Source organism: Epinephelus moara, chromosome 1, assembly GCF_006386435.1.
Source record: "Epinephelus moara isolate mb chromosome 1, YSFRI_EMoa_1.0, whole genome shotgun sequence".
In the NCBI taxonomy this organism is placed as follows: domain Eukaryota; kingdom Metazoa; phylum Chordata; class Actinopteri; order Perciformes; family Serranidae; genus Epinephelus; species Epinephelus moara.
In genome coordinates, this window is record NC_065506.1 from 43,369,545 (window position 1) to 43,392,293 (window position 22,749).

Sequence of the window (22,749 nt, forward strand, 5' to 3'; positions counted from 1 at the left end):
AAATGACTTTGGAAGAATTAAAAGTCACTTATTGGAATATTACTTGAGTAAAAATAAAAAGTATCTGATATTTATTGTACTAAAGCATGAAATGTAATTCTATTTTATTAAATCTACTCATGTATTGAAAGTAAAAGTACAAGTAAATGATTTTGATAAAAAGGCAAGAGGTCAGAATTTTGAGAATCATGATTTTTATTTCCTCTTAACATGTACACCACCTTCAAAATGGAGCCTATGTTACACCTAATCAAATAAGAGGTCTTTTTCCACAACTTGAAGGAAGATCAATATTCAGTTCTTACTTCTCTTTCATTCTTTCGTTTGTCCTTCGTTCCTTCCCTATTTTGTTTTAAGTAACAAAGGTGCTTAGGGAAAATATAGAGGAGTAAAAACATACATTTTTATTTTGGAAATGTAGGGGAATAAAAATGAGTGTTTACAGAAAATTCAAAACTCAAGTAAAGTAGAGATACTCCCAAAATAGTTAAGTAGCTTACTGTAACAAAATATTATTATTTTGTTATATTACACCACTGATTATATGTATTTCTTTTTAACAAAATACGGGACTGATGACAGTGATGACTTTGGTATGACACTAGGTGGTAGTAAAACTCAGATTTCTGAAAGCAGGAAAAGAAGAAGAAAACGGCCCAATCGCAGACACCCAAGCGCTAATGCGGAAGCGTCCAATGCGGAAGTAGCTTTTTCAATCCTCCTGACGCATGCATTTGCACTTTGGGCGCTTCTTTTTGCATTAACACAGAGTTTGTAAGTGCAGAGTTCACTGTTGTTAGATAAAACAGACAGAGGCGTGTGTGGTTCAGTCATGTCGTCCAGCGGAGAAGCAGTTTTAAAGGCCGTGGAGACGCCGCTGTTCTGGCTCGGTGCTCTGACCGCGGCCTGGCTCTCTGTGTGCTCCGTCTGCCGGCTGCTGACCGGGATCAGGGTGTGGGTGCTGGGCAACGGGCGGCTCGTGTCACCCACCAAGCTGGGGAAATGGGCAGGTGAGAAGCAGCACGGAGACAATAACAATCTCAAATGTGATTTAAGTTCATGTTCTGCAGCATTTGCAAACAAAGAGGACGTTTCCATTGATAAAATTACAGTTTTCCTCCATTGCTAAGACACGCTTAATGAAACCGGAAACCATTAAATCTTTATTATCACCTCTGTAGCACATTAGTGGTCTTCTCTTACAAATGTATTAACACGATTTTATTGGTTTCACACATTTTCACACCCTTTTAAATCGGTTCACATAAAAAAGAAAGACCCAAAACTCTGTTAGATTAACTGTGTGTACACAGCTGATAGAAATTACTTGTATAGATGTAAGTCTCTAATGCAGGGGTGTCAAACATACGGCCCAGGGGCCAGAACCGGCCCACTAGATGACTTTGCACTTGTGAAGGCTTAGCGGTGTCAGGTTTAAACAGTGAGTAGACACCTCATGTAAAATGCTGCCTCAGAGGCTTTTCCACTTTGACCAGGATACAGCTCTCTGTATATACAATGAATACTTAATGTACTGTACTGTACTCATATTCAAAGATATTAAACACTGTGCAAAATATTATATCAAAAAATAATTCACATGTAATGAAAGTGAGTAGTAGACCGACTGAATGTGGAAAAACTGAGGCATACTGTTGACTTGAATTTGCACATTTTCTTATGATATCGCGGGCTGTCATCATTTGTTTTGTAAATGGATTTTCAGATTGTACTTCTTTACACTCAAAAAATTTAAAGGGGTTGTATTTTATAGGTGATTATGCAGTGGTTGTACTGGTCCGGCCCACTTGAGATCAAACTGGGCTGCATGTGCTCCACGAACTGAAATGAGTTTGGCACCCCTGCTCTGATGCACCTGTGTCAAACTGCATTGCGCAATTCTTCAATCAGCAATTAGTCCTTATCCATCGATAAAAGATGCCACCTCAGCGTTGCTACTTGCAAGCCTATAAATGAATAATAAAGGTAATGAAAAGATTGAGGAAAACTTTCTGAGAAAATTTCCTTTTCTTTTTTTAAACCGCATTTCAGTAGGGTTTGTTATCTATAGTAAAACCCTCTTCAGAGAAGAGGATACAACTATGGTTGCAGTCGTTTGCTGGTTTTATGGTATACCGTGATATTAAAAATATCATATCATATTATCATATCGTGTACATTTGCTTATCTATGATATTGAAAAAATGCAACTGGACGGAGAATTTCAACTTTATTTATTTTCTAAAGGGTGACTTTTTACACAAACTTCCATTTCAGTAAATTAAAATAAGGTTGTACCGGTTCATACTGATAGCTGTATTTTGTCGTCCACCGAGCAACGATTGATTGAAAGAACGTATTCATTTGACCATAAGTTGTGTTTTTTGATGGAAATACTTTCTTTGGTTGCATGTTGTCTGTGTCAGTTTGGCCAGCGACTTTCATGTTAGCCCTGTGTGTGAACTGTTTTAAAAATGTAACTTCTGACTGAAAAAATATGCTCAAGCAAACTGTTCAAGTTCAAGTTTATTGTCATATACTTTAAAAAGTAGACTGTACATTCAGTGTAATATAATACTTACCCTTAAAACCCATAAATAGCCTAATACAGTAAATAAAAATACATACTCTGAGAATGAAATAGATATCGTACAAACACATCATACCAGACAAAAATGACCAAAGTTTTTATTGGAATCAGTCAGTTTCTTATAATTATTATAATTTTGTTATTAGTAGGCCTGTTCATGGCAAACTGTTTGTTGGTACAGCAGTGTCAGTGTTTAGATTCCTGGTGGTTCACGTGCAGATGAGCATCAAATTGAGCCTGAAACTGAAGGAAACAAAGTCTCTTTATTACTTATGAAACTAAGGATAATGTCTCTGCCTTGTTTATGTAATGAATCAGCCATTCATTCTCCAGATGTGAATCCAACTGGCCAAAATGTAGGAAAATAAACAGTGTTTGTCTGTAGAACTCACAAAAATGTAGTAGTAGTAGTAGTAGTAGTAGTAGTAATGTTACTCAATGACATTGTACCTCTTCTTAACTGTGTTGGTTCTTCATACTCACACTTTGAAAACGTTGCCCAGATCATCTTGTGTTGCTGTGACAGACTAACTGAACATGAAGCTTTAACTGTTGTTCACTGACCTCTTCTGGCTGAAAGATATATTCTGTTGCATCTGACCACATCCAGCATCAGTGTGAGGTGATGTACACAGCAGATCAGCTGGCCTCCAGTTGAATTCTGCAATAACACACTGATTTAGTGTTTAATCATTTGTAGCAACAGCAAACATCCTCTTTGTACTAAATAGTTTGTACCGTTTACTTTTAGTCTGGGCTCTTTTAGGTTATCAACTATAGATAACAAGTCATTGAGCAATGAAGGGCTGCAAGCCTTTGACCAACCTGCTCTGAGGAGTTTATAAAACACTTCCTGCATATAAAATGTATGTAAATGCTTATAATACTCATGTAGTTTAACAGTCTTTGACAGAACTCCACCTTTTTTCTGAATTTGTTATTTATTTTATTCTGTAAGAGAAAATGTACTCACTTTACAGAGAAATTCTATATTAGATACATGGTTGGTATTGTATTGAATTGCAGTATATTAAGAGGAGTTTCTTATGTTCTGCTCCAGGAGCATAAATGTAGACTTTGCAGGCAGTGTGGTCGCAGTGGGCCCCGTGGGGATGGATGGAGATAGGGCTCTTGCAAAATATACATTTTGCTACCTCAGGAATACACCGGGGCTTAAAGAAAAACTCAAGTAAATTAATTAAAAACATCATTTGCTAATATGCCCTCAAAACGGCAAACCCACTAAATAGTCAGTAGCAATCTATAAAACAAAAAAAAAGAAAAACTATAACTTAACTGTCAGATATGCAGTGATGATTTTTTGGTAATATGTATATTGATGCTGTCCCATGTAAAGTCTCTATTTAATCATATGACGACACAATATATGATAGTTAAAGGGCCAGTGTGTAATATTTGGCATGGTTTATTGTCAATCTGAATCTGAATCTGAATATTCTACCCATTAATATGTTTATACAAGTGTATAATCGCTATAAAATAAAATTCGTTTGGTTTTTCGTAGCCTTATAATTATGCTTTTATATATATAGCAAGGGCCTTGCTTTAGAGAGGTCGCCATCTTACGCCGCCATGTATGTAAGGCAGACCGAGCGGATAATCCAGCCAGCCAGAGAACATGTTTCGCGTGTATAAATGAACCAACGAAGACAGCGGAAGGAAGGAAGAAGGAGGAGGAAACAGCAGAGAGTGTTAGTAGTTCATCGATAGAGAGTAGTGAAAAGTTTTTTTAGTTATAAAGTTTGCGAATGGACCACACTTAACCACGCAACAGGAGAGAAGGAACCCGAACCGTCATCTGCGAGGAAAAGAAGACGCAACTTCACTCCTTGTGATGCACTCTCTGCGGCGCTTTTCCTCCTGGTGATATATCTCCCCAACAGTGGTAGCAGTAGCACCGAATCCCATTCTGTGCATTCAGCCTCTCTTCTCGCCCGCTCAGCATCAAACACATGGAGTTCCTCACCTGTATGCTCCGGCTCAAACAGGTATGGTTCTGGGTCTGTGTCCGCTACAAGAAACTCTTCAAAATCGCGTTCAAAGTCGTCCATTGCAGCTACTATAGTCCGGAGATATCGCTAGGCTAAATAAACAGCTGAGTTTTGTTTACCGGCTACACTGTCAGTCAGCGTGCGGGCTGAAGATTGAGCAGAGAGGGGAGGGGGGTCCCCACTTGGTATGGTAAACGTGTATGTGTGTATGGTGTGTGTGTGTTACGCTAGAAGAGTCAGAGTTTGGGACGGAGTCTTTTACCCCCTGGAGTGTTACCGGAGTTTTTGGAGTGCTCAAATAAACTGGCCTTTTTCCCGAACGCTACTCTGGTCTCCTGCTCGTGAGGGATTCATTACAATATCGTAACATGGTTTAGATTTCTAAATAAACATTCACCTCGTCGCTAGATAGACCTACTCCTGAAAAACTTGTGCGCAAGGCTTTTTGTCCCTACGAGGCCACCGTCATTTACCCGACAGGAGGGGTGAGCGTGTGAGCCCTGCAATCTAGAATTTGACCACTGATGTCACTGTTTTCAACCCATTTTACACACTGGCCCTTTAAGGTACATTATTAGAAACTAGCATGCACTGGGGCCTGTTCCTTAGGCCAGTGGTTCCCAACTGATGGGTTGCGGTCCAAAATTGGGTCGCAGGTCCATTCTGAATGGACTGCAGATGACTTGCAGATGTGTCAAGCTTGTAAAAAAACTCACTTTATTTTTAAGTATAGTGAGTTTCCGGCACAGAGATTTTACTCTGAAGTGCCGTTTCCTGCTGTAGAGTGAGTGAATAACAGACAGCTGCTTGACAGAGACAGCAAACTAGCTCGGCAACATGGACAAACACAAGTATGATGTGAATGTGTTAAATTGTGTGGACCTTGAACTGATGATTAAGGACAAATATGGTCCTTGTGGCTGGACCAGTTGGGAACCACTGCCTTACGACTATTCTGCCCCTCTATAATGTAAAAAGGAAGGACAAAGAAATTAGAAACGCCTGTAATATAGTACAGCTCCACCTTTTAACTATAACCTCAGAAATAAGTGTGTAGTTAAATTCACAAATCTATGACAATGTCAACAAAAACTAAATATTTTAAACTTGGTAAAAGTAGAATTTCTGGCAGAGCTGTTGCATCAGATTGCACCAAAACAAAGTAATTTTTGCACCTTGTTCTTTGAACGTGTCGTGAACAACCTGCACTGTGCTGTTGTACTGCATCACACCCGTCTTGCATAACTTACCCTCACTGACTTTACAGTCTTCTGATTTTGCTTCAGCACATACGAGTGACACACTATTGCGTCTTTGTCCTTGCAACAGCGGACTGTTGTGTGTTAGTCTGTGGTACTTTTCACAGGAGATGAAGAATGGGCAGGGAATGATCAGCCTTTTTGTCATCGGGTGTAAACTGTAGTAAATCTTGTGATGGGATTATGGCTGGAGGGGATTATCAAATCAGACTGAATCCTGTCCATCTGTCCAGCCTGCTCACTGACTGAACCTTGAAGTTTGAACAGACTGCTGGGATTGCTTCATGTTTGCGAAATTGTTGTTCAAGGTTCATGTCATAATGCAAAAAAGCTGTTAGACGTGTCAGACCTGTTAGTTTTACTGAATAATGATTAATATGACGTCACAGTAGTGAGGATTAGTTTTTTTAAGACACAGGTTAGCATTGCATTTTTTCATGCATTTGCAGAGTACATTTCTCAGTCTGCAATTATTGTGTTTTTATTGTTTTTACTTGTGCACTTAGTATTTTGTCTTTTTTATCAGAGTCTAGATTCACAGCTAAAATTCTGAGCAGTATTTTTTTCAGCCCGTGTATGCAGTCACAGTCACAGTCACATCAGCCTGCCAGAGAAACCCAAATGTTTTGAGGATGCGTGCTGAAGTTGCCTTTGATCTTCTTGTGTGCGGCTAAAAATGGAAAACACGTCAGCCGGGTTTTTATTTTTGGAAATGATTCAGAATATCCAATGAGGCAAAGGAGCCCGTTGGCCTTGGCTGCTGCCGCTTTCATTCACAAACTTTGTCTCAGTGAAGTGGACTTGATTGAGAGGACGGCCTGATTATGTAAGAGGACCAGAGCCATTCATAAATGAGACGCAGGATCCTCGGGATTCAGGTTCACTGGAACCCACATCTCACTTTCTTGTGTGCGTGTGTGCGCGTGTGTGTGTGTGAGAGAGAGTGAGTGTGTGTGAGAGAAAGAGAGGCTGTGGCAGTATAACAAGGAACTGTTGTAGTGGCGTCCCAATGAAATGGCGTCCTGCTATCTGAGACAAAGCTCCAGTTATTGATAATATAAAATATTGCAATAATAAGCCAGTTGGTTTATGAATAACATTCTTAAGACATAAATGCATATGTAAAAAAGTGCTTGTAGTGACATCTTATTTTCACATGTTGTCTGATGTACATTTACAATTAGTTTAAACCCTCTCCACCATAATAAACAATGCAAAAATGCACAAAATTGAATCAATTTCATTTGCTATAATAATATTTATTCTTGCCGTAGCAAGTACAGTAGCAAAATTATTTCATTGTCCAGACTGTTATGGTAGTGCTTGATGCAACGTTATGTCACGTTAGGGCGGCTAATGATTATTTTCGTAACCTTTTTGTAATCTAAAATGAAACATGCCTCAAAGTGACATCCTTAGTTGTCTTGTTTTGTCTGAACTGCAGTCCAGATCAAAAATATTCAGTTTATTATCACATTCATGAAGTTGTTACCTCAGAATTTTTGGCATTTGATTAAAATGAATAATTGATTATCAGAATGGTTGCTGATTCATTTTGTGTCAAATGACTAGTCAGTTAATTGACTAAATGTTTCAGCTCTGCATCACATTTGCTTCATCATTCATTGTTAGAACTTTGCTTTAGGCCCTAAGATGGTTTTAGAAACTTCCCCCCATAGTGTGTGGAGAACAGTGGCAATAAGAGCAGAACATGTGTCACTCATTACTTTGCATTTAGGCCTGTACCGAATCGTTTGCATACAAATTCTGAATCACACATTATTTTGCATGTCTATTCATTCTGTTTAAACCTGGTATTTCTGAACAGTTGCAGTCAGACCACCCACGAGGGCTCCACAGCAGGAGCCCACAGTGTTACACACAGGAGGTCATACTGGGGACAGTGCTTACTGTTACAAGCCCAAAGGCTGTGCACCCTCTGGTTAGCAGGTCTGGTTTATTCCAGCTGATGGCGATAATGCAAAACATCGGCGATATTATTTGTCCTTGTTGGTTAGTTTTCTCCTGCGCACTAAACAAGCCAACAAACCGGGTCACGCTAGCAGATCTGCTTGCAGCTGCAGTTTAGCAGCTATCTCACAGCACCATAAATAACATTATTCATTAAATATAATCTTTACTAATAAAACGCTTTTTAAAGCAGAGTTACAAAGTGCTTAACATGTCAATAACTGAAACAGACAAGACATGAAACAAGAACAGAGAAAAACATTTTAGTATATAAAACTGAGGAAATATAAGACAGTCTGAATGAACCTAAAACTCAAGTAAAATCAGGAAAGGCTCTCCGATAAAAGTCTGTTTTAGGAAGGGACTTAAAAGTGATCACTGACTCGGCCGACCTGATTTCCTCGGGCGGATTGTTCCACAGCCTCGGGGCCCTGACAGCAAACGCTCTGTCCCCTTTAGTTTTCAGCCGGGCCTCTGGAAGACGCAAAAGACCTCTGTTGTCCGAGGACCTCAAAATACGTCCTGGCGTGTACGATACCAAGAGGTTGGAAATATAGCTGGGAGAGAGAGAGAGAGAAAGAAAAACAGTGGATTTAATAATAAAGACTAAATAATTTAATCCAATGAATCACTTTATTCAAACTGAGGATTTTATTCAGAGATTTTTTGATTTGTCGTTTGTTGGGGTGATGATGTCACAAAATATGATGACAGACGTTTGAGGCTTTATTCGGAAACCTCAATATGAGCTTCGAATGTAAAGAAGATATTTGTCACAGAAAGATGGACGACATGACAGCTCCCTCAAAATGAAGCCATAACATCTCAGTCACCCCCGTGTGGCTGGTTGCAGAATAGCTCATAAACCCTGTCCCCTCCAGATTAGTGGATAGGACATGGGCCAAACTAAAAGATCAAAGATGGTTTCTGTCATTTTATGTAGTTTCTCATGATGCTGATGTATGTTCAGTTGTTCATTTTGCTCCTGAGTTTAGCTATAACTGCTTATTTTCACGTCCCCAAATAAGGGAGTTCAAGTATCTTGGGGTCTTGTTCACGAGTGAGGGTGAGTGTGAGATGGATCGGCGGTTCTGTGCGGCGTCTGCAGTGATGCAGACACGGCACCGGACTATTGTGGTGAAGAGGGAGCTGAGCTGGAAGGCAAGCTTTCAGTTTACTGGTCCATCTACGTCTTAACCCTCACCTATGGTCATGAACTCTGGGTAGTGACCAAAAGAATGAGATCGTGGATACAAGCGGACGAAATGAGTTTCCTCCGTGGGGTGGCTGGGGGGAGGAAGCTCGGAGTAGAGCCGCTGCTCCTTCGTGTCGAAAGTAGTCAGTTGAGGTGGTTCGGGCATCTGACCAGTATGCCGCCTGGGCGCCTCTTGTTAGAACTGTTCTTGGCATGTCCCACTGACGTCACCAGCGCAAGATGGCACCCGCCATATCCGGGATACTTTGGCTTCATTTTTGTTTAGTGGGAGGAAGTAGAGATGTGTCCATCTTTTTATATAGTCTATGTAATCTAAACAGTGGATGTACTTTATATGAGGAGCTTTGAGATTTAGCTTCTCATTTTTGTCGCTGTTTCGATGATGAGATGAGTTTGGTTAACCCTCATGAGCTAATCTTGCCAGTACAGTTTTGCTAACAAACCAAAACTTTTATTAAGTTCCACACATGCTCACACATCGATAGCAGTTATTGGTGAAATGACCCAAACGTGTCCTCTACCAGTTATTTCTGCATGAAATACTCCTCTCCTCTAGTGGAAGGAAAGCAAGTCTGGAAGTAGGGCAGGACTTTGGCTTATATTTTAAGTTTAAAAGATGCATAAGGGGATTTATTCCCAGTACTTGAATTATGTTCAACAATAAAATGATGCTGGCTATCAAAGCAAACACCCAAATGGTGACACATAGTAGCACCATCATCAGAACACCTAGCCAGTCTAACCTACATTTGCAGAAGACAGCAGTTCCTAAAATAGACCTTGTTTTATTTGACTGAAGGGAACAATGCACTCAGCTGTAAAAGCTTTTTTTTTTTCCTTTTCCGACTGCAAAACAGTTCATTCTTAAAACAACTAAAAATAACCCAGCCTATGTTTTCCTCATCATTGTGCCTGCAGACTCTCCATCACTCTCCCCTCCTCTCCTCTGTGCTATTTTTAGTTGCCCCCAGGATCCCCCATGTTCGTGTTTGTCATTTTCTCTTCTCTTTCCTCCCCCACTCCCTTCTGTTTGGCTCTGCTGCAGCCCTAGAGGATGCTTGGCACCTCGGCATCATCTGTACTTAGGAAGATCACACAAAGGGGACATGGGTACAGCAAAGGGTAAATTGACAGATGAGTAAGAGAAGGAATTAATAGTATTGTCAAAAGAACAAAAAATATTTGCCTAAAATAAATTTCTCTGCAGGGATATTTGTATTAGACATTGCAGCAGCAGCGCAAACAACATTTCATGAAAGCGGCTACGATCAGGTGTAGTGCTCGGCAATACGGTTGACTGTGATCTGTCTTGGAATGTCCGTGTGAGTTCTTACAAGGATCCATCAGCGACTTTACTTTCTGCGCAGACTCAGGGTGTTTGGGGTTGGACAGAGGTTAATGATGTTATTTTATCATGCTGTGATAGAGTATATTACTTTACAGAATATCAGCTTGGTTTGGTAATAATCAGTTACGTTGAATCACAAATAAACAAACTTTTCTACACTGCAGAGAAAGTGAAGAGGGTGAGGGAGCACCAATCCAAAGGTTGGTTCGTTGTATCTCTAGTTTAAATAATAGAACAAATGAGACTAAAAACACCAAATAATTCTTAGTCTAATTCATTTCAGTGAGACCAGCGCATTGACAAATTGGGGATGCCAACACAGAAGTCTCTTGCAAAAAACACCCCAAACTACTGAGTCTTTTTTGGCCAAACTTTTCTTTCAACACAACATCATTCAGCGAGACACTGCAATGGCCAATCAAATACATCCAAGCATTCATTCCCAGTATTATACTCAGGCTATCTCAGGCACTTACACGTATAAAAGTACAACCCGTTCCCACTCCCAACTCATCAAACACTGATGCTTGGTCAGTGGCCCATTGGCGCCAGACACCCATGCACAGAGGCACCCTTTAGCGGCAGCATGAGATGACCCAGGTGGTGGCATTTATTGACACTCTGGGCAACTTCTGTAGTGTAAAGAACGAGAACGTCTGCATTGGGCGGGAGGGGAGGTGGATGGATCAAACAAACTCTGGACTTTCACCCAGGAGCCTGCTGTTTGTGTCCAAGATTCGCACCACAAAGTCCTTGCAACGATGCATGTAACGAGTGTACATTGACACACCATCCCTGAACGTCTAAAACTGACGCAGGAGGGTACCTAGTGCATCATTTTTGGACGTGATGGGCCATGGACCAAGTGTTGGAATTTGATGAGCTGGGAGTGAGAATGTGTTGAAAAGTATTGCACTATAATTAGTTTATAACCCAAGTAAAGTCGTGAACCAGGAGACTAACATCATGTGACCTATGCATTGCAGGGACGCCCAGCCATGATTCTTTTCCTTAACCTGACCTAACCTAACCGGCAGTGACACAATTTTGTGAGCTATTGTGGTGGTAATTCATAAGATATCATACAAAGCGTTGAAGATATGGTGTGTTCTACTGTTTACTTGACAATCATCAAGACGATGAGCCATGCTTTTCTTTTTCTCTTTCATGGGGCCTCTTGGGTGAGGGATGCTGACTTAATTACTCTAGCCTCTATAGATGGATTTCATCCTCTTACATTACCTATCCTAGTGTATAAAAACAATTAATTTTTAATATAAAACACTAAGTCTGTAAATTCTGCTGAGCCTGGCAGCAGAGCACAAATAACACCAAACCACGATTGCATTTCTTTTCTCAATAGCGTTCTAATCTTTCGTCGACCTACACTGGTGTTAATTTTTTTTTTGAATAGAGACTGCACTTATGTTGGTGTGCCTTGCTGATTTAATGAGCCCAAGAGTCTTACCACGCAATTACACTTAAAAACTTCAGATGAAGAACAATACACAAGGATAAGATGCTCTTTAAGCCGGGCCTTCCAGGTTACACGGGGACATATTCTAACGCCCTGACTCTCCATCCCACTCCCATCCACTTTTTGTTATATTTAGCCAGAGGTGTGATGAATAGTTCCTTCTGAAAGATGGGAATTGCTAAAAATAGGCCGCTGCTGCTGCTGCTGCTGTTTGTGCCAGGCAGTTCCAGGGCATCCGTTCGCTCGACTGCCACTGATGACAGAGAGGACCTAACTTTCCCTCTCCTCCTCTCTCTATTTGTCCTCCTTACTCACCTCGACTGCTCTCCGTGTACCTTTTCCTGCAGTACATCTATCTACGCTGACATTCAGCCCTTTACCCTTGAAAGTCAATGCGTCTTATTTTTCTAAAGCTTTTTTGTGCTCGGGCCATCATTGCTGCACTTCCCAGAGATCAGTTATCCGTCAAACAGCCCACAACTCTGACATCTCTATCATCTGGTTTCTGTGGTGCTGAAGCTCCTGGAGGTGGCGCTCTTTGTCTGTTCATTCAGTTCGGTTTTTGCAGTGTTGAAATTTGTTTGCCTTTGTGTTCTGTTTTCATCTTGATTTCACACCAAGGAAGATAAAGAATAAAACCTCTTCTTATGAGTCTAGTCTTCCTGGAAGAGTGGAGGCTTTTACAGCATCAGATTAATAGTTTGGTTCTGTGATGAGATGTCCAACGATCAAATGGGTGTCCATATACTTTTGCCCATATACCAGAGACTTTTATTTCAATGACAAACACTCAGTATTCAGTGTTTAATTATGTCTGTATGTTTAGTGTAGTGCTTGTCTCACTGTTTGTTGTCTATATTAATTTTTCATCCTGTTGTATGGATTCATCTCGATGATACATTGATGTAGGACGATAAAAATGTACAAAGACAGTTTAACTGTGCTCACTCAGTTTTAATGAACAAGCTAATTGAGCCCTCGTTTAATGTTCATGGAACAATCCATAGGCTACCTTTTACTTGTACTGTGAATTTGTCTCTGAATACAGACAGGCATGTCTTGCTTTATTAAATACTGTGTATTAATATTTGATTGGATCAGTATACACAGTACTTTATCCTGCTAATTTAGTCTCTGTCTTTTTTGCCCTTGTAGTTGTGACGGGAGCCACAGATGGGATTGGGAAAGCTTATGCGGAGGAGGTAAGAATCCATGGACTTCTTACCTAACCCCTAACCCTTAACCTCTAACAAGAGAAGGAGGCAGTCAGGTGGAATTAATTTTTGTATCGGTCAAACACATGTACGCAACATTAAATCATTCATAAAGGTGTGCTTGAAAATAGTTTTGTACCTTTTAAATGTTGGTTATGGTGAGCTTGGACATTTACATTTGTATTTGTAATTACCTGTCACTTCTGTTTTGGATGGTTTTACATTCATCGCTTGCAGATTTATTTACTTGAGTCTGAATATTTTGGCTTCTATGAACTGCAAAGTTTGTACATTTATATCCATGCCTTCAAGCCTTATTTAATTCCATTTCAACATAACCATTTAGAAATGCTAGAGAACGTCGCCTTTACTCAGAGGTTCCAAACCGTATTAGTCTGATGTATCCCCACAGCCCTGTTAGATGAGCTCAGGTATACCTTTGATACCGTACTTTATGTTCCAAATGTTTTATTTTTAATTGATTTTAAACTAGATGCCATTTAACATTAAAGAAAAGTGCATATTGTTTTACAAAATTCTACTACTGAATGATATTTAGATCAGTTTAGTCAAGTATTCATTCATACTGCTGTTAGAATGGCAGAAGCTGGATATTTGACCATTTATCCATTACTTTTGCAGACTATTTGAACAGTGAAACTTTAAGTTGTATTTTATTGATTACTTTAGCTTTTGATTTCAAACATTTGTCCAATACTTCAACTGTTACAACTTCTCTGTCTCTTCTTCTGTCTGTTCATTAAAGAGATTCAACAAATATTTAACAAAACAAAATCAACCACAAATTACACATTTAAACAGCTCCCTCAGTCGCAAAATCCTAAATGATTGAGTTGGGGTTTTTTTTCCACCTGGACCTTTATGCTCTGCCATTTCTCCTCTAATCATCACGCTGTAACCTGTGACAGGCTGTTATGATACCACAACTATCACACATTCACATATATGTAGTTTTTTGTCGAGCCGCGAGCGTCACGTAGGTTTACATTACCAAAGGTTTATGACAAAATCACTTGACGACACTGACTCCCGTGTGTGCACGGCGAGAGAGGAGAGGGAGAGACGCTGTGCTGCTGCCAGAGGAGCCGCTGAATGAGTTCCCTCTGAGCAGTAAGTCACTAAAAGAGTCTGAGAAGTCCGCGGCTGTTCATAAAACATTCAGGACGCCACAGTTTATTCCACACTACTGAAGCTGCTCCTCTTTTTGGAACCACTGCAGAGTCTGTAATAATTTCGCTTTCAGCCATGCTTGTTGTTGCTGTGGGTAACAGTATGACGTCAATATGTCAAAGTCGAAATATCGCGAGCATCACGATGTGAATTTTTCATATGATGTTAAAAATTATACCGGTATTATCAAGAAGAAGATGATGTGGCACATCCCTATTCCAAAGACTCTCATTGGTCGCTTACGGGTAACCTTTTTTTCTGTTGTTGCACAGGCAGACCAAATGCCTGTGCATGTTTCAGTCACAGTTTGAAGACACTGATCTGAGTGCACAAACTTGTGAAGTAAACTTTTAAGATTTCTGTAGACTTGTAAAAATAAACTTGTTTGATTGAATGTTTGCGACAGAAACTGTAAATCAAATGTTCAAGTTTACAGAACAAGGAATACAGTCACCAAGCTCTATTTTCAAGCTCACCTTAAATGATTTAATACTCCATGAACACACTGTTTTGTTCAGTGCCACTCCACTCTATTAATATCTTCAGACTGACTACTAAAATAGTACATGTGTGAAGTGCACAGGTGTCGCCTTTGTTGACATGCTCTTTGTGTTTGCAGCTTGCCCGCAGAGGCTTTGCTATCGTGCTGATCAGCCGCTCTCAGGAGAAGCTGGATGACGTATCAAAGGCCATCAGTGAGTAGCACGAATATTTTGGCCTATTTATTTTTTTGAACACGCAGCGTAAAGGCAGACAAATATTGCCAGGCGATGGAAATGAATGCACAGTGACGATTTTTGTAGACAATTGCACATAAATCAAAGTGAAGTACAGCTTGTAGCTCAATATATTTAATCCATCAATGGAATTAATCCCACATCTTGCAGTCGGGGGAAATCAGCAGTACCTGTGATCCAGAGGTACAAGACTAATGTATTTCATGTGTTAAGTATGACGGCTGCAGGAGTGGAGTTCAGTCCTAATGATCCGTGCTGCTGTTCAGCCTCATTCATCCTGAACCCAAAATGTTGCATCCATATTGCACTGTGTGATAGTCCAGTAGGGCTAAATGACGAATGACTAAATGATATTGCATTGAATTGCGTGTTTTTTCACAAGTGATCCTTTTATAGAGTGGAGATTCAGCAGGACTCTTATGCTCTCGGTTATGAGGCAGTAAAGCCTCCTGCTGGAGCTGAAAGTGAATCTGTCCAATTAAATGAAAGCTTCCTCTTAAGGGAGGGATATCCTCATTGATGAAGAAGGATTATTTCAGGGTTTAATTATTTTTTCCTCTGCTCCGGTCCTCCCTATCCAAGTGACTATTTGTTGCCAATGTGGTCATTCATAAAAGCTTTACACAAGTGAGCGCTCATATATTTCATTGCCTCTTTTATATATATGCAAATGTTTTGTGCCCTCAGCGAGCAAATGTGGCGTGGAGACCAAAACGATCGCAGCAGACTTCAGCACCGTAGATATCTACTCTAAGATTGAAGCTGGACTTGCAGGACTGGAGATTGGAGTTTTGGGTAAGAGTGTAGCAGGTGCTTAGGCCACGTCACATTTCATAAAGTTTAATTAGTTAGTCATATGAGATGGCAAATTCAATCTGAATCACTGCCTAAAGACATCAGCAATGCTGTAAAATCCACTGAGTTAAATGTAAGTTTTTACATGTCATCATAAAGGTTAATTTATCCTGGCTTCTTCAGCCCTTTGCTGCCCTCCTAAGATTGGAAAGAGGAATAACACTCTGAACTCCACATTACAGAAATGTAATCTTCTTTTCATCCATCAGTTTCACATTATGCAGTGTTTTGAACGTGCTGTTGTTTTCCTCTTGTTAACAGTGAACAATGTTGGAATATCTTATACTTACCCTGAATTCTTCCTCAACGTCCCCAATCTTGACACGGTAAGTTAAAAGTTTATTATTATTGTTCTGTTATCCATGAATGTGCAACTGTTTGTATCACACAGGCATACAAAGAATAAAATGTTGGTAAATCATTTCACAAGATAGTAAGGAACAGAAGTGGTAATAATGGCACATTTCAATGACATATAGTTTATGTCACTTTGTCTTTGTTGTTTTTAATTTTTAATTTTAAACCAAGCACAAGTATGATGCAGAACAACCACTGCTCCATCCAGCTTAATCTTGGCAAGGTGCTGGAAACACCAATAAGTCCAACCTGGCAGAAAAGATTTCCACACACTTGATTTGATTTGATGTGATTCGTTTATTGAACATTTAAAAAAGTAATAATGAAATAAGAGAATATATTGTTAAAAAAAACCAAAAACCTACAAAACCGAAACAATAAATCATGAACAGACGTACAGTGAGAAACATAAATGAACATTTCATGTCCTAAAAGGAGCAGGAAGAAGCAACATGGTTGTCTAGCCCCACCCCCAATGCCAAACTATACTAATACATCACTAATCAAACTGTTACATAAACACACTCTCCTCACCATTGATCAACAGCACATTTACACCACTGCACCTCTTAATACTTGATAACCAATATTACCCCGTGTATAAAACAAATACCAAAGTACAAATTAAGAATACTGACAACAGTCTCACCCTGAGTGTGCTTTACATTCCCTCTAATCATTTCTGTACCCTGTGAAGATCCTGTCTTTGTACCTCTCTTTAAACTGTCTGATATCTTTACTTTGTCTAATTTCTTCACCCAGTGCATTCCACAAAATCACCCCACAAATTAATACACAAATACTTTTCAAAATGGAGGGAAAACAACGTTGTTTCAAATGTAATCTACCTCTTAATTTGTACCCTCCCCCCCCCTCTGTCCAAGAACATTTTTTATACTTAAGAAGTTATTTCTTGCTTTGTACATGACATGAGGTGAGATGACTTCCATCTATTGAGTGTTTCAGTGGAAGTATCTGTAAATAGTCTGACAGGCAGTCAAGAAGTAACGGAGATGCGTGCGCCTGCAGGTTAGATTCTCTGTCTGTACATTTATACATTATTTTGTGTATTTATTTTGTAATTTAATTACTGTAACTAGCTGTTCCCCAACCCTACACTGAATAGACAAGAGGAGCCTCATGTGCAGATAGACAAAATCGAACTGCACTAACGTGGCCAGCTGAGTAAGACCTCATCAAATATTGTACTTTTTTAAACTGTAAATTAAAATAGTTTTTAATGACATAATGTAGATATACTATCTTTGCTTACCTAAAGCAAGCTAATGTGATTTTTGCTGGCTACTGTGGCAAATACTGGACAAGCAAAGTGTAGTAGCACAGTAGCACAAGTAGAGAGGAGTCTTAATTACACAGCAGTCACTTCCTAAAGTTTTCAAACGTACTGGTCATACCAGACTAGGAAAGGTTGTAGAAGCAAAATGTGATTGAGCAGTGTAGACTTTTATTGCTTAGGAGTTAAACTTTCCATTTGTTAAACAATATGTGCTGTTTCCTCTTTAAAGAAGTTACACAGAACCGCCTTCCTCATTTCAGCAAATAATTTCTACCATCTTGTGTTGAGACAAATCACAAAATAACATCTTAAATGCCTGAAGCTGACACTTGACGACTAAAGTCTACCTTTCTTCTGAACAATATGTGTAAGTAAAGGCATAAGCACACGACCCAAGTTGTGCTAATGTTCCTGTTCTTCTTGTTTCAGTTCATCGACACCATGGTCAACATTAACATCACATCAGTGTGCCAGGTGAGTGTTATTATTCTGTTTATGTAATTTAGGCTTTTTGATTTAATATGTAATGTTTTTGTTGTGCAAAGGAGGAAACATATTGAAGTTAATAATTGCAAAAGTACAGGGCTGCAACTTATTATTATTTTCATTGTTTATAATCTGCCTGTTACTTTCTTGATTAAATGTTTTGTATGGAACATTCAGAGCATTAATACAGCAGCAAAACACTTTTTGCAATGTAAAGATGTCGTGGCGTAATGGCATCCTGGGCAGAAAATGAAGTCACACTACCAGTGTGTTATAATCTAAGCTTCCCTGTGGTTTACTGTGGAAAGCCGGTCCAGCCAGGCGAACATGTTAGTGCACCTGTGCATCCCACTGGCTAGTTTATCACTGGTGGTATGCATGATATGGCAGATATCGCTGATAACTTGATGGCGTAGTCGCCCACCCTCTGGTTCCCCGCAGTTAACACCGTTAGCTTTGACGGTACTGCTGCTGCTGTCAGCACGTTTTATGGAGTTAGCTCAGCCACCTCCATATTGAGAACCGTGTACAGGCCACTCATACACTCTGAATTTCACAGAGAGCCACTTTAATGATTAATTGTTTTGTCAATAAAATGCCAGAAAATGGTGAAACATGCCTGTATAATTTCCTAGAGCCCAAGGTGACGTCTTCAGGTGGTGTGTTTTATCCGACCAACAGTCCAAAAAAGTCCAAAACATTTACTTCATTAAAGTGTATGACAAAGAAAAGAACCAAACAGCAAATGTTTGGCTTGTTTGCTTCAAGAAGTTACTAAAATTAGTATTTGATTATCAAAATTGCTGCCAGGTTATTTTCTGTTGCTTGATTAATTAATTAATCGACCAATCATTCTGCTCTTCGTAAGTATTTCTCCTTCAAGTTGGTAATGACTGGAGGCACCTTTGGCAGGACAGCATGTATGTGACACTGCAGGTTTCACCAATGTATCCTTGAAAAACTGCTCAAGTTCATAAGAATTAAAAATGACGAAGTTAAAGATGTGTGAAAATGTTCTCAATACTCTTACATGGCCAACTTGGAGATCCCCAGCAGAGATTATCTTAAATAAGTGGCTCAGTGTGCACATCATGGGCTCTGTGGATACAGACTTGTAAATGTTTGTCATTGAGACGTCTGGGTTTCCTTTGAGTAATTAAGTTCGTCCAAGTGGATTCAAATGGCTGAGATAGTTTGAGCTCCGACGTCACCGATAAAGACACACACACAGCACAATGACAACGCATAGTCAGTCACTTCTGTCCCTCTTCTCCATGTTCGGCAGCTCCCAGAGCAACAGCTAAAGTCCACCTACTCTCTTTACACTTAATTTATGTCGTTCAATATTTCTCTGAACTGCTCCCTCTGCTATCATTATCATTTCCTCTCTCTTTTTGTCTTCTCTCCCCAACCACCTCTCCAAACACAACCCACGCTCACACTCGTTTACAAATGTGGATGCACACCTCCGCACACTTGTCCACCACCCACACACATTAACTGACTTTTTGTCGGATGCTTTCACTCTCTCTCTCACACTTGTCACTTTCTGTCTCTCTTTCCGTTGTTTTTACAGATGACTCGTCTTGTTTTACCACGAATGGTGGAGAGGTACGTTTATTTGACTTTCGCACTAACATATTACTGGTGTCTGTGAACCTTCAGTAACTAACGCCAGCACAAATGAATAAAGGGACAGTCCACCCCAAAATACATAATATTCCTCTTCCCTGTAGTGCTGTTTATCAGTCTAGATTGTTTTGGTGTGAGTTGCTGAGTGGTGGAGAAATCTGCCTTCTCTTTAGTTTAATGGAACTAGATGGCACTCGGCTTGAGGTGTTCCGTGTGCCAAAAAAAGACGTCAACAGCAATGTCCCATTCCAGAAATCACAGCCCCTTTACTCAAGATAACCCACAGACTTTGTTGTGAGCAGTTTCATGTAGGAACTATTTTCTTTCTATCAAACTACACCCATCAATGGTATCACTGCCCCCAACAAAGAATTTTCCTAGTTCACCAGTAGTTGTCACTCAGGGCCATTAGTCGACTAGAAATACAAAACCGTACTAATGAACCTTCATTAATATAGGCCTATATTTTATGTGTGCATAAGTGCACGTCACACACTGAGCGAGCCGCCTGTTAATGACGCTGTGGGCTAATGGGCATGTAGCTACTTCCATGTTTCAGATGATACGTCATGTTTGTAGTCGACCAATGAAGATGAGTTTAGTCAGAATACATGCACATCTTTTAAGTCTTCGCTTCAGCTGATTTCCACAACTCTAATATTTTGTGTTGTAGCTGAGCAGATTTAAGTCTGAAAGCTGTCATGTGCTTGGCCATCAGATACGCATACAAAATTATTTTTTTTTTCTCAAACCATCATCCACCTCTACGTCTGATTAAATATTGTATGAAAGCACCACAGGCTGGAGCAAAAAAACCCATCAGCTTGTAAACATTCAGGTATTGATGTTACAGTATCTTTGATCAATATTTCCCAGCTTTTCTTTGATGTACAACAAGAGCTATTTTGCCTCAGCTTGCAAGCCCACATCGTACCATGTTGTCCTATCATTGTGGGATTGATCTCAGGCTGAAGTGTTTGCTGCATGTCTCCTGTGTGTTTCCAGAAAGGCGGGCGCCATCCTCAACATCTCGTCTGCCAGTGGGATGTACCCTGTTCCTCTCCTCACTGTCTACTCTGCCTCCAAGGTAATTGCAGTACATGGTTTATGACCTTTTCTTCAAGCGTTAACCGACATAGACGCATCCCTGCATCATAAACGGCTTACATTGTTCCATACACTGTGAGGAGAAAATCATATTTGTCCTTGTGTTATGAATTGTTCCGTATAATCCACCAGCATACTGTACATTGAGGCCAAACTTATCTGCTGATGACAACGGATGTTAGATCAACATTTATCTGGGTGGAGGCACTGTCCTTTTTCATATTTGCTGTTTTAATTGTTGGATATAAATAAGTCGCTGACTAACTCAGGTCCCGAGGTAGTGTACCAATTAAAAATGTTTATAGGAGCATGTGGCATCATAATGTTTTATAACCGTCTCATGTGTGTTTGTTAGCTTAAAAACAGCCTGCTGTTCACACTTTCAGCTGATTAATTTGCTGGTGTCTTAATACTGGGTCATGTTTATCTACTACATCCTGGTGTCTGCGATGCAAGTGCATCCAGAATCCATCCAGGGTAAATCTTTACTTTAATGCTCAATTTAACGATCAACTCAGTTCATTACACCTACCATTAACATTGTGAGAGCACACTGTACGTGAACTCTTTGTGCACTTTTCCTCTTTGCTAGTTTTTGCACTGCAGATTTTGTGTTGAATAGGTTCTTGTTCTTTAAAGAATTGAAGTCCAGTGGCTTTTTGGTGTTTGTTGCAGTCTTTTTCTCACTTAAATTTTTATCTTACATAGGCATTTGTGGATTTCTTCTCACGAGGACTGCAGGCAGAATACAAGAACAAAGGCATCATCATCCAGGTAAATCATGAACCAACCTTAGTTCTTCTGCTACAAGCCCAGTTTGGTGGTTCATAACTGTAGTCCTTTTGCAAGAGTTAAGGCAAAATACCTGTTGTCTCAGCACTGTTGATTTTTCCCCCCTCCCCCCAGAGTGTCCTGCCATTTTTTGTTGCGACCAAGCTGAGTAAAATCCGACGGGCTACGCTGGACAAGCCCAGTCCAGAGCGCTACGTGTCAGCTGAGCTTAACACGGTGGGGTTACAGACCCAGACTAATGGCTACCTGCCCCATGCCATTATGGTAAGTCTTGGTATGTAACAAACAATCTAATGCAGGTACATGTGGTGTATTCTTCTCTTACCTCTGGGCTTCAGTTTGATTTTCACGGAAAGCATGCCTGTCTTTTGAAATGAATGACCAGTTACTCAACCCGTGTTATCTAAAATTTGTGAAGAAAACTTCCTCACATGCCTCAGGTGAAGCAAGATTCCAAAAACCGACAAAATCAGTCTCCATTGACAAAAATGATTTAAAACAGTAATTTTACCACGCTGAACATGAGAGCTGCTGGTCTTCCATTGCCTCGATCGGTGGTTTGTTTGTTTGTTTTATTGTGTGTCTTCGGTGAATCCAACCTCTGAAACGGTGGTTCCCAACTGGTGGGTCCTGGTCTAAAAGTGGGTCAGGGGTCCATTCTGATTGGACCGCAAACGACTCGCAAATGTGTCAACATTGTAAAAAGCACACTTTATTTTAAAGTACAGTGAATTTATGGCACAGAGCTGTTATTTTGAAGTGCCATTTCTTGCTGTAGAATGAGTGAATAATAGACAGATACTTGACAGAGACAGTGAAGAAGGCAAGGCAAGGCAATTTTATTTATATAGCACCATTTATACACAAGGCAATTCAATGCGCTTTACAAGAGAAATACATTAAAAACAATAGATCATTAAAAACAAAAGCTAAAAGCAAGACAATAAATGGTTAAAAACAGTGCAGAAAATGCATTTAAAAAGCAAACATAAAGCAACAGCAGACAAATATAAAAACAATAGCTTCAGATTATCCTAACAATAAGTTACATATCTAGTTCACTGGTAAGCTGCAGTAAATAGTAATGTTTTAAGCCCTGATTTAAATGAGTTGACAGTTTCAGCCGACCTCAGATATCCTGGAAGTTTGTTCCACAGGCGGGGAGCATAGAAACTAAAGGCTGCTTCACCTTGTTTGGTTTTGATCCT

General features: G+C 39.9%; 1 protein-coding gene across 2 annotated transcripts in view; it reads left to right on the forward strand.

Moving 5' to 3' along the window:
• Positions 1–678: 678 nt before the first annotated feature.
• Positions 679–22,749, forward strand: part of hsd17b12b (hydroxysteroid (17-beta) dehydrogenase 12b) — a 30,710-nt gene continuing 8,639 nt past the window's right edge. The window contains exons 1-10 of one of the 2 annotated variants that reach the window (XM_050046393.1): positions 679–1,010; positions 13,029–13,075; positions 14,898–14,973; positions 15,703–15,810; positions 16,132–16,196; positions 17,954–17,998; positions 19,587–19,621; positions 20,648–20,729; positions 21,458–21,523; positions 21,656–21,815. In XM_050046393.1, coding sequence (XP_049902350.1) covers positions 833–1,010; positions 13,029–13,075; positions 14,898–14,973; positions 15,703–15,810; positions 16,132–16,196; positions 17,954–17,998; positions 19,587–19,621; positions 20,648–20,729; positions 21,458–21,523; positions 21,656–21,815 — 862 coding nt within the window. In that variant the 5' untranslated portion in view covers positions 679–832. The remainder of the gene's footprint in view (positions 1,011–13,028; positions 13,076–14,897; positions 14,974–15,702; positions 15,811–16,131; positions 16,197–17,953; positions 17,999–19,586; positions 19,622–20,647; positions 20,730–21,457; positions 21,524–21,655; positions 21,816–22,749) is intronic. The other variant, XM_050046385.1, reaches the window with a different exon arrangement.